Below are 13,544 nucleotides of genomic sequence, written 5' to 3'. Positions count from 1 at the left end.
GTTGTCGAATATAGTAACTGAAACAAGGTTGGGGTCGAATCCCGCTGGGAATATGGAGATAAAAGGGTACTAATTGTATGCGATACTAGTCTTTTAAAGACTTTAAACCTATTCCGAATGTTTTGAAAAGAGATTTGGTTTGTATCCGCTATTTTGAACTGTTTGGAATTTGTTTGGATTTGGAGAACCAAAGTTGTGTCCCCGCGATGATTAGATGTTATGCTATGGTGTCAATATGATATATTTTTAACGGGTCGGAGTTATGTATTCACTTAATCTCTAATGCACTTTATAATATTTTCCAATAGTTAGAAAGTATTTCTTTTCATGATTTTCCCAAATGCAGAAAAGTTGTAAATAAGATTGATTAAATATGCCAAGTAGAACTCATCTTATCCCTAAGAGAGTTCATTAAACGAAGGTTAGCTCCTCGAGTCCTTGTTATATTATTTGGAATCACACCTAGTTCATCTTTCCAAATAAACTAGGATTTGTGCATGAACAAGTGTTTGCAACCACTAATGAATAATGAATATGAGAAATAATAAAACACATCACAACCCATTATATATATATATATATATACAATGTTAGACACCCATTACATAGCACCCATCATTTTGGGTCCACAACTTTGATTAAAGAAACTACTCACACATTATGGTCTCAAAAGTAGTAAGCAATAAATGAGACATAAAACTTACAAAGTGTAATAAAGATGATCGATAATGGAATGTTGTTGTCTTCACTAAGCTCCAAAATTTGAGTATTCAATGCTCACCCACCAATGGAACTTTGTTCACGTGGTTACAATAATAATCTGCTGGCAAAAATAACCTAAAATGTTCTGTAAATAAGCTCCAAAAAACGCAACATCAGCTACTGACAAAATTTCCCCCGATAGCAAGATCGACGGACTGTCGATCGTTCGACGTTCCGTCGATTTCTCCGTCCTTTGTACCTTCAACAATGTGTTCCATTAGACGATGTCGTTGACCAGTTCGACGGTCCGTCGAGTATTCTGTCTTTCTCTCTTCTGGTTGGGAGATCCTGCTTGACGACACAAACGACGAAGCGTCGATCAGTTCGACGCTTCGTCGATGCCTCCGTCCTTTGTCGTCTTCAACTTTGTCATCATTGGAAAATCGAGCTTATCGACGCTTCAAAGGACGGTTCGTCGGCTGATTGACGAAACGTCGATTCTTCATTTCTAGCCAATTTTTCCTTTGGCCTTTGCTTTTTGATTTTGGGCCATTGCTTTCCTAAAACGCAACAAAACATATTAACAAGAACCAAAGTTACTTGAAAATAACCAAAATTCATAGTAAAAAGGCGTCGAATGTGCCACAAATCCACGGCATATCAGTGACAGTAAGATCAGTTATAGCATTGGCTGCAGCACACAAATGGCATATATATCAGATGGATATGTAATGCCTTTATCCAAGGAGATTTAAATAAAGAATGTATATGCAGCTGCCACAGGGTTTTAAAACTGAGGTCAAAACAGATGTACAACTAGCTTGCAGGCTACTTAAGTCACTATATGGACTTAAGAAAGCCTCAAGACAATGGAGTATCAAGCTAACCTCAGCCTTGGTGGAGTCTAGTTTCACTCAGAGTCATCTAGACTACTCATTATTCATCAAGCACTCTGGTGGAAAAAAAGTTTTTGTACTGATCTATGTTGATGATTTGTTAATTATAGGAGATGATATTGATCTTATACAGGAAAATAAATCTATATGGCAGACCAACTTCAAGATCAAGGACTTAGATGGTCATAGATTTTTCCTAGGAATTGAGTTTGCCAGAGGTGACAAAGGAATTCTAGTGCACTATAGGAAGTATGCACTTGAGCTTATTTTAGATATGGCCTTGGCAGGAGCCAAACTAGTTAACACACCAGTTGAAGCTAATCAGAAGCTCACTTCAATAGCTCTTGATCAACTTCAAAGTGTGCAAGATGAGAATTCAAAGGTGCAAGAGGATATATAATTGGATGATCCTGGAGTTTATCAAGGATTGGTTGGGAGGCTATTGTACTTAACAGTCACCAGACCTGATGTATCATTTGCAGTTCAGAATCTCAGTCAATTTATGCATTCTCCCAAGCAGTCTCACATGGAAGCTGCTATTAGAGTGGTCAAATATCTTAAACAAGCACCAGGAATTGGAGTGTTGATGTCATCTAATACATCCAATCAATTGCAAGCCTTTTGTGATGCAGATTGGGCATCTTGTCCATCTACTAGAAGGTCAATTAGTGGTTACTTGGTGCAACTTGGGAATTCTCTCATTTATTGGAAGTCCAAGAAACAAGCAACAATTTCCAGAAGTTCTGCTGAGGCAGAATATAGAAGTCTTGCATTTGTGGTATCAGAAGTTGTTTGGCTTGATGGTTTATTTAGAGAATTGGGCATCACTATTCAGTTACCGATTAGTGTGTCTTATGATAGCAAGTCAACTTTGCAAATAGCTGCAAATCCGGTATTCCATGAGCGTACAAAGCATATAGACATTGACTGTCATTTCATTAGAGAAAAAATCCAAATGGGCTCATTCAGACCATCTATTTGGCTTCTGCAGAACAACCAGCTAACATTTTCACTAAAGGATTGCTAGCACCTCAACATGCTTATCTGATGTCCAAGCTAGGACTTACAAACATCTTTGTATCCCCTAGCTTGAAGGGGGATGTTGAGTATGATCATGGCTGAGTATGATCATGGCTAATCAATGCTGAGTTGGCTGATTTGTGAACTGTGTACAGTTGTGCACCAGCTGTCGATTAGTTAGTGGCATAGTTTGTTAGGTAGTTGATCAAGTTAGTTATCAAGTTAGATATAGATATTTTTCATATGTTGATCACTGCATTATATAAGCAGGTGCACGATTATATTATGATCAACACATTTTCATTTTCCTTCTACTCATCTCAATAGCATCTTCTCTTCCTCTCTTCTCTCACATCTGTTTCTACCAACTAGAGGCGGATCCAGGATTTTAAGACGGCGTGGGCACCATTATCTTAACATACACGGTAACAAAATTTTTAATGAAGACTGAGGGATAATCGGACCGGTCACTAATAGCATAGCAGTGACGAATATATAGGCGGAAAAAATTATGTTGGAGCATAGATTTGATCTCGGGTGGTGACCAGTGAGCACTCAGGGACACTCCTACCAACTGAACTACTTTTGCAATTATGTTTGAGGGGTCCTTTTAAAATATATTATAGTTTTTTGAGGTATATATAGGGTTTTTTTCGATGTTAGGAGGGGCACGTGTCCACCCACCCAACACGTGGGTTCGCCCCTGCTTCCAACTGTTCTTCATCTACTTACTGTTTTGATTCGATTAGCTTAGTAATCAGCTGCTAAGTTTGTTTGATCAATATTTTAATGGAGTAACTGAAAGTTATCACACACATGATAACATTTTTACACTAGCACACATCGGATATCTTTTTCCCTCGTACCCTACACTAGCACACATAGTATCATCTTTACATAGCATCCTCTTTCCTTTCCAAATACACTACAACCAATCAGCCGCAACATACACAGACCTTGCACACCTACACATTACTCATCCTAATAGACCCTACACCATACACACATAATCGCCAGCCGCAGCTACACACGAAAAACCTAGCAGCTATACTATTAGAAGCAGTTAAGACCAAACATGAAATGAGCAGCTAAGAACGATCCTAACCTAGAGAAAATACATGAACAGCAGCTAAGCAAGGAAAATAGTAGCTGCAATTTCTCATAAAAGAGATATTTTTCTTGGATTGCCTCTCTTGCTCGTAGTATCATCTTACAAAAACTTTTATTCCTCTTGAAAAATCCACCATGGAAGAGCCCTAAGAATAATACTACACCCAAACCAAAACGCCACCTCAAAAACACCAGATTTTAGTCCCGAAACGACCATTAAACCCAACAAAAAACAACTCCATTTTTTAACCTTCTCCACCATGTAAACAACCATTAAAAAAAAAAAAAAAAAAACCCCAACGCAATTGATTTTTTGTTTTGTTTTTTTATGGAGGTCAATCGACGTTTCAAGGATCCGAGTCCGTCGAGGTTTCTGAAGGTTCTCCGATTATGGTGCTATTTCCGGTCGATGTTCAACACTTAGGTGCCGTTTGGCCATTAAAACTTATTCATTTTTTTTTCTGGAATTTGTTTTTTCATTTTTGGGCGTTTGGCCATAAATATTTCGAATACAACTTGTATTCCGAAATACCAAAAACTCAAAAAATTTGTTTTTCAATTTTTTTTTTTTTTTTCACTTTTTATAATTACATTTCACCAAACACTACAATTTCAAAAATTATGGCCAAACACAACTCCAACTCCAACTTCAAAAATTCCAAAAAAAGTGAATTTGATATGGCCAAACGCCTACTTAATTTGGTTGTATTTTTCATCTTGCTGAACAACTGAAGGTTCTTCAATATATTGCAAGTAGGTTTCTATACTAAAGGTCCAATTTTTAATTTTTCCCGTTCTTTGATTTCTATCAATAATAGTTGAATGATGTACGTTTGGTTTCTTGTTGATTATTTACACTTGAATGAGGTTGCTTTTGCTTGGTTTTATGGTGGTGATTAGCTTGCTATATTATTAGTTTATTTACTTTTCTTCAGAAGTAAATAAATCTTAATTTGTCGTAAGCTTGGATTAAAAGTCTTGGGTATATTACTGAGTACTGACTATGATCGATAGTGGGTCTTTGTTTTAGGATTAGTGAGATTAAACGAATTTGGTTGGGTTTTATTAGTTAGTCACGTGCAATGTGCATGTTTTAAGTTTCAGTACATTTGTTTAAGAGTAGAATTTTACATGTAATTTTTAATATTTGAAATACTAGCGTAAACCTTCCCACTTCTCACATTTTGTTGTTTAAATATTTGGTGGAAATTCACCTTTTCTTTCTCTATATTTTGCACATTTTTCTAGATCTTTTAATCAGGTTCATTTAGTTTATCCTTTTGGTATTATATAAATCTCAAGTTTGTCAACTTTGCATAGAATTACTTTATCAACTCAGAGTTGTCAGCTTGGAATAACAGATTGAAAGCGGGATCGTGGGTTTAATTTTCCGCCTTATGGTTTTTTGGGCCTAGACCAATATTTCAAGGCCTAGTTAATTAATTGTGTTAGATAAGTAAGATGGGGCGCGAATTATTTCAAACTCCGTTGTCAAGTATAAAAGAAAAGAGCGGAAAAACCAATTGTGAGGGAGCGAGATGAGTTGCGAACATGTTTCAAAATCTGTTGTCAAAAGAGTGAAAATTAACAAAAAATAATAATAGGTCTCAGATTTTAGAAACAAATATTTGCTTTTAACGCTAGACGAGCATTAGGTGCGTTTCAAGATGTTTGTTTAGATTAAGAATGTGGTTACGCATCTTATTTCGAGATGCTTAAACAATTCAAGGATGCGGTTACGCACCTTGGCCAATCTCGTTTTAATAATTAATCTTGTTTCGATTGAGAATGTGGTTACACATCTTATTTTAAGACACTTAAAAAGATCTGGAATGCGGTTACGCATCCGGGTTAGACTAATAAAAGTTCAATAATAAAAAGTATGAGCAAATCAAGGCTCGGGAACATAATATATCCAAAATAGATTTAAGCTAAGTATAAGTCAATAAAGCGACAGTGGTAGAACTACGGGACTCAGAGAATGCCTAACACCTTCTCTCCGGTCAACAGAATTCCTTACCCGGTCATTTGTTTTTGTGGATCAATAATAAAAGAGTCATTTCCTTTTGATTAGGGATTTATAAGGTGACTTGGAACACCAAAACTCAATTCCAATTGGCAATTCTGTAAATAAATGATTCTTATTTAAAACCGTCAGTTCAAATGAAAAAATCCTTTAATAAATAAACTCGTGTCATCTCGGGGAGCGGAAAAAGGGGTGTGACAATTATAATGATTTAACGTGGATTTTTCGTTACTGAAACTTTTGGATAATCAAACTTATGCTGCCACCTTTATATATATATATATATATATATAAACTACCACCACAGGGGTGGATATATTTTATTAATAACAATCAAATATCCCTAACAAAAGCAAACAAAGAAGGAACTGGACGGACAGATCTAGAAAACATCACAACTCAAACAAAATAAACAGCCCCAAAAGATGAGCTTCTATGTTAGCTCCGACCAGGAACTCCAATCCACGTCGGAAATTTCGTAGCTCCGGCCAGCAGATATAACCTGCTCACCAGCAATAGCATCATCAGCTCAAGTGCTTCTTAGCTCAGGTAACTCCCTTGCTGCTATTTGTGCCATAGATCTTCCTTCCTCAATTGCTTGCCACAAAATTGTAATCTTTGTATGTGAATCTTGAATAGTTTTACCATGACTTTCAGTTTCATGCCCCAATCTCATTATCAGTATTTGTTATAGTTGACATTAACTATAATTGATCTGAGTTCGCCAGCTAAAATAACTGATTAATCAGGCTTCAAAATGCTCTATATAGCTATGTCTTGTATGTTTTGTGTAAGTAGCATTTGAATCTTTAATTGACACCAATTATATATCCCCCGAAGCTCTCACCAGAGACTTGGCTAACAAACCATCAGGAGTATGCCTGCAAATTCAAAATGAACTAAATATCACAAAACTCACTTTTCGAAGCTGTATAGACTCTTTAGAATGATGAGTACATAGATAGTCAACTGATCAATCCCTCAATGTACCTCTTATGGATATGCAATTCTAAATGTTTCTTTGGTATTGATAACTCTTCAATAGAATGAGCCACGCTAATACCACACATTGTTGAGATGTCAATACCCGAGTTACAATATTAGTCTTGCACTCAGATACCTCAACTTATACTGCCACCTCACACCTTACCTAGATATCCAAAAGTTTTCATCTTGATTATCATATACTGATTAAACTTGATTAGAATGTAATTGAAAGCTTGGAGGAGACATTTCGAACTATGCATCATTCGACTACTCCACTCTATAAAAATTAATCGCTTGCATGATTTTTTATTTATTATTCTTTTGCAGATTATGGGGGCTGATATTGATTCGAGTTGGAAAGGAAAGGTTTGATTGATATGAAAGCATGATTTTCAAGAAATATTGCAACTTCATCTATTATTTTCACTCCACATATATTTAAAATGGTATGTTTGAACTCAACCATTTCTGTTTATCTTTCTTTGTCTAATTATATATAGTTTCATTACTCTTCAAAACCCAATGATTGGTTTTCTATATATTTCCGTCAGATCTTAGATGACTTAATTTTCTTCATCTTTTTTGCTATATATTTACAGTTAAACATCCGTTCGGAATTTTCGGATTGTCTCAATGAGACATTTGATTTCATCATTACTATAGCGACTATGCTATGTATTATTATTGTTTTTCACTTTTTTATTTGTATTTAAATTTTACAAATAAAAACAATGTTATCCCATTTTCACCTCTGATATGTCTTAAACTCCTTACCTTTTTATGTAATTAAATTTAAAATTTGATTGAGAAAAATAATTATCTGTCTCTTAATTTTATTCTTTAAATTTTATGTACAATTGTTATTATAATATAGAAAATGTAATACTGGATAGTACAAGTTTCTTTAACAACCTACTGAACTGGTCGTAGTACTTCATTGAAATATTGATCTGACATACATTGCTGCAAGTTGCCGAGATGAGAATGTTGAGGTGGATGTGTGGGTACACTAGGAGGGACAGGATTAGGAATGAGGCTATCTGAGATAAAGTGGGAGGGGCCTCGGTGGAAGACAAGATGTGGGAAGTAAGATTGAGATGGTTTGGGCATGTGAAGAGGAGAGACACAGATGCGCCAATGCGGAGGTGTGAGAGATTGGCTATGGATGGTTTCAGAAGAGGTAGGGTTAGGCCAAAGAAGTATTGGGGAGAGGTAATTAGACATGACATGGTGGATTTACGACTTACCGAGAACATGACCTTAGATAGGAGGATATGAAGGACTCAAACTAGATTAGAAGGATAGTATATAGTCTCGTTTATCCTTTCATATTAGTACTCGCATTATCGCGCTATAGTTTCTTGTGCTTTGATTTCTGCTACTATCTGTTATTTGTTGTACTTTGATTATCTTATTTTATCTGTGGTAGCTACTATCCCTTTGCAAATGGCTTCATCATGGCTTAGTCGCTTTCGTTATTTTCATTTCCATATCGCTTTGAATTTCTTGGCCTTAGCTGACCTCTTTTTATGCTTTCTATTGAGCTGAGGGTCTTTCGGAAACAGCCGTCCTACCTTGGTAGGAGTAAGGTCTGCGTACACTCTACCCTTCCCAGACCCTACGTTGTGCGATTTCACTCGGTTGTTGTTGTTGTTGTTGTTGTTGTTGTTGTATACATTGCTACAAGTTATAATTCTCGACATAAATAGGAAACTTTTCATTACATAATGTATGGAAATGTGGCAGATTCTAAAAGCATCCAATCATCTTGAGTTCAATACTCCTGTCACTTTTAGAAATGTTTATACTCATTTATGGGATCCACATGTAACACAAGTGATCAGAAACTAGTATGTATAAATGAAATTCCTTTGTTATAGTGATAATTATTACTCATTAATATAATCAAAGAGCAAGAAAAAAGTATTGATTACCCTCATTTCTTTAATTAATATAAGTTACGTGAGTTTTGATATGATTAACTCAACTCATGAATTGCACGAGATAAGAATGAAAGAAGTGAAATTTTTCTAACATGCCTCTAGCCTCCTGTTTATAAGTCTCTTTGATAACATATTCCTAATCGAGACTGTACTAAGATACTGTGTGCTTCTTTACTCATGGGATTTTAAAACCTAAGAGGTGATACTAAGTTTGTCAAGAACCCAAATCCAAGGTTGTGATAGGCGCCTACAGAGCTATTATTCAATAGGCTGACTCACACGGAATTAAACTATTTGTAGAAGAAATACGTAAACCATACGAGATTCCAATTAAATTTAAAAGCAGTTTCTCCATAAAGTGTAAGTCTCAAAATACAAAATAAAATTCAAAGCGAGCCATATATTAAAAATACGGCTCAATTGCCCGTGTTGAGTTCTTCTTTAGCATTCCTTAGCTCACGAACCACTCTGGCGATTGTCATATGATCTTCACTAGTCGTTGCCGCGGGAATAATACTAAAAATATTCCCAATTGCCCTTGTTGGTAGTGGTGGATCAAGTATTGGACGTAAATTCACAACTGTGTCAACACGGATGGTTTAAAGGAGTTCGAGCTGCAGCCGTTGTGCACTTGTAAATTAGTGCGGACTTCAAATCGGATTGCATTTTGCATCCCTGTTTCTGATGCTACTTGAGCCTTTAGTAACTTCAGTTTCGAATTGTAAAATGCATACCTTTTTTCTACAAAGGGATTGGTTATCAATCTCATCAACCATAGCGTCTGTGTGTATCAGTGGATGGTGGAAAAAAAGGAGGATTTGATCATTTGAGGTGACGAGATTTTCGCGTTGTGTCTATGAGGAATAGCAGCCCAATCACTACTCAAATTATAGAGTGTGCATCCATCTGCAATTTTGTGTGATATGCTAGCACCTATTGCTAATCCCCCGCAATTACAATGGCTCAATTGAATGACAAGTAAGCTTTATTCGTCACAAGTTCCTTGATGGTACAACTCGTTGGACTACTTTCCAACCCACATGTGTAACTTTGGAATTCTGGGTCTGAATCAAACTTACATTGATTATTTTGGTTTAACAAAATTGGCTAAGCAGATATATAGCTGATAGATATGACATGTCACTCATTTAGTAGATTGATCAATATTGAACTCCCGTTCAATTTACAGCGATATAGGCTTGACATATAGTGTAAACATGGTCGAAGGACTAAGACCCTGAGAGGGAAACATTTTGTATATATCTCTTAACTTCTGAAATTATCATCTTTTTTTACAAGATGTTACTTGTTTTAAACATTATGAGATCTACATGTTTTCACCACTTACGATGCTTAAACTTTAAGTCAAATCCAATTCTTAACTTCGATGTCACATAAACATAGTCAAGTTAGTACCAACATATGTTATCACTGAATATGTTAATAAGTAGAGGCTCTAAATGAAAACAAATCTAAGTAGAGGGTCGGTTATATTTGACAAATTAAGAATTGTCCAAGTTCTAAATGCAAATTTGACAAGAAAATTTTGCTTGGCAGCATGACGCTTGTATTGCTCTCCCACGACCTAGTTTTCACGGTTTAGGCTGATGCTGGACTAAAGATTCACAGTGAACTTCGATGGGAGTTAATCTTGAAGCAATAACGTGTTGATCTGGTTGCCGCTGGAGCCAGAAATGACTAAACTAGAAAAAACAAAAAAGGAGGAAAGATCGCTCAATAACTGAAATTGCCGAAAGATTCCCTTTGAACTATTTAAAGTTATCCGACTTGTTATAAGAGAACGAATAATATAACAGTTTCCTTATGACCAACTAATGGTACAATATCACCAATGATTAAAATTTTATTAGAAAGAGCAAGATATGTGGATGCCTTTATAATTGTTACATAGGCTTGGAGACGGTAAGAATTACATGCATATTTAGTTCTTCTCACTGTCACACCAAAATATACCTCACTCATATCCAAATCTTCATGTTTCATCCCATTGGGTAGCTTCCAATCAAAATGTTGAAGAAAAAGAGCCACTGGAGGCTCCACATTTGCTAGATCAAATGACATGTCAGGACACATCCTTGTTCCTGCTCCAAATGGCATGTACTCAAAATTATTCCCATTGAACTCGATAGAACTATCAAGAAATTTCTCTGATTTAAAGCACTTTGCATCCTCCCAGCATTCACTATAACTTGAGTATTTTGTGGTATTTCATAACCATCAATTTTACATTTTTCTCTACTTAGCCTTGGGACTAATAGAGGGGCAGGTGGATGCAACCCGAGTGTCTCTTTGATGACTGCTCTTAAGTATTTCAATTCATCAAAGTTTGATTCATCCACATAACCATTTTCACTAAAACCTCTCCTAACTTCTTCTTGTGCTTTCTCTAAGCCACTTGGGTTCTTTAGCATTTCTGCCATTGTCCAATCAACAGTTGTAGTTGAAGTATCTGTTCCAGCTGTAAAGATGTCCAGTTATGTCATTCAAATTAGAATATGTTAGTCGTTCGAAGAAGAATTGAGTTACTGATCATTACGTTTCATTTTATATAACGTGGCTACACAAAATTTAAGAAAGAATAGACTTTTGGCACACCCTTTAGAGTTTGTGGTTTTAAACATGTTCTGACTGTTCGCCTCCTTTGTTAAAATTGTCCTTTAACTATACATACACATATAGATATATAGAACATGACGATCTTTCTATGACCTTATGTGAACAACTTCCATTTCTCTTTCTTTCTTTTTTAGGTAAAGAATAAAATGACTTTAAATTCTATCTCTTTTATTTATTTATTTATATATTTATTTATTTATTTATCATGTATCTGTACAATCTTAATAGGTACTCTCTATCAACACCGCAGTAACGACCCGCTTAGTCGTTATTGTATTTTCGGCACTTTTAATCTTTCCCGGGCTTGTTAGCTCACTCTTGACCCGAGGGGACCGTTGACACGCTTCCCGAGGTGTTCGGGGTTGATTTTGGTGACTTTTTGGGAAAAATTTGCTTTATGCGAAAAAGAGTTGACTTTTGGATAAACGGACTTTTTTTCAGAATCCGTCAATTCCAAGAGGTCTGGATGGTCATTTAGAACTTAGGTGCATATTTGGTTCGGTTCCTAATGCACTCAAGTGCATTTCGGGACTTGGGTTGGGAAGTCAGAATTGAGATATCGGGGGTACCGCTGTAGCGGTGGTATTGGCTGCTGTGCAGGACAAGGGCAATTGAAGGCAGACCAATGTGATGCTCTGAGCGACTATCGAGACGGGACCATAACGGTCCCGCTGCCGCCAAAACGGTATCGGGCCTAGTTATTTCATTCATTGTGTATTAAAAGCCCTTAGTCCCTCATTTATTACTATTTCGAAATCTGAGCTATTGGGAGCAAAAGTAGGATATTCTTGGAGGAAATTATTAGTGGTAAGTTCTTTTAATCCCTTTACTATTCCATTGTCCTTAATCACCTTACAATCCATTTATCTTGATAGTTCATTAAGTGATTGAAGATTAAAAGTGGGTTTAACGAGTTATTCCTTCCAGACTTCTAAATCATGATTTGTTGGTTGGGTTAGCTTCTTTAAGCATTAAATTGATAATTAGAATCCTTTATTTCATAACTTCTTCCTAATTAGTAGCTAATTTATGAAATTATAAGTTAGGGTTTATACCCAAATTTGAGGGTTTTGTCTAGAATTCAAATTGAGTGAATTGTTTATTATTCTAGCTTGCTATTGATGGGAATTGATCACCTAGAGCTTTACTTTCATGTTGGTACCTTTAGATTCCTAATTTCACCCTTCTAGTTCATTAACTCTATTCTATAGGTTGGGGATTTGGGTCTTGAATAGAAGTAGGGTTTGTTTGATGTTCTTTTTTATTCTAATTCCATGATTCGAATATGCTTAGACTTTCTTGATATCGTGGCTCAAAGGAAATGAAAGACTAAGGTGTGATTGTTGTTCGGCCTTCCAGGTAGGTTACGGTTTACCCTATGGTGAGACTTCTTTTAGCGAAGCATATATTTAGACGATATTGTTGGAGAAAACATGTAAACCTTCGGGTATGAAGTTGGGTTAGATATTTTCTTAGGTTGGGCCCTGTTGTGTGATTGGAGTTAGTCACGCCGTTGTGTTATGACTTAGCTTGTTCTATTATTGGTGGCTTGATGCCACATGGAGATAATAGATATTGGAGACTATTGATATATCCTGATCATAATATTGTAGTATCTTACTTGTTGATATTTGATACGAGGATAGTGTTCTATATGGCTTATTGTGTAGCCTTTTCATGATATTGTTGGCGTAACCATGCATGGTACTTGTGATATCGATTTGATTATTGACATTGAACCCATACATTGCACGCATTCTAATCCTTCATGATATACTGTTGACACATTGATGATACTTGAGGAAACACTATGATGATCTGACGTGAGGATAAATATCCGATAGTTGTCCCCGAATCAAGGTTGTGCGGAGCGATTTCCGAGGTTTTTTTTTAAATTGTGAGGTAGCGGTTGCCGAGGTTGTTGTCGGAGCCATGAGGTATATGGACTTCGCGGGTCCCCCATGGGTTGTGCTATCGAGATGTGATGTTCCATTATCGGAGTACATGTTTACATAACATTGCATTGCATTCACATTCCATACATTATGTCATTGCATTGCACTATGGCTTCTATTGTGATATTCTTGTGATGTATTTATAATATACAGATTCAGACTGAGTATTTGAGACTTGACACAAATGGGTTTACATTCTATAACATAGGTGATGACGTGAACTTGGTTTCTAGCTCGTGTTTGACTTATACCTTGTTAATTTACCTAT

The 13,544-nt window shown here is 36.1% G+C and overlaps 1 protein-coding gene across 1 annotated transcript in view; it reads right to left on the bottom strand.

The window, feature by feature from the left end:
- Positions 1 to 11,179, bottom strand: part of LOC132637244 (desmethyl-deoxy-podophyllotoxin synthase-like) — a gene marked incomplete at its 5' end in the record, with an annotated part of 48,663 nt that extends 37,484 nt beyond the window's left edge. Inside the window, one exon of the mRNA XM_060354362.1 lies at positions 10,882 to 11,179. Within this exon, the coding sequence (XP_060210345.1) occupies positions 10,882 to 11,179 (298 nt within the window). The remainder of the gene's footprint in view (positions 1 to 10,881) is intronic.
- Positions 11,180 to 13,544: the final 2,365 nt, after the last annotated feature.

Source organism: Lycium barbarum, chromosome 4 (assembly GCF_019175385.1).
Source record: "Lycium barbarum isolate Lr01 chromosome 4, ASM1917538v2, whole genome shotgun sequence".
In the NCBI taxonomy this organism is placed as follows: domain Eukaryota; kingdom Viridiplantae; phylum Streptophyta; class Magnoliopsida; order Solanales; family Solanaceae; genus Lycium; species Lycium barbarum.
This window is presented reverse-complemented; position numbering and strand designations above follow the sequence as displayed.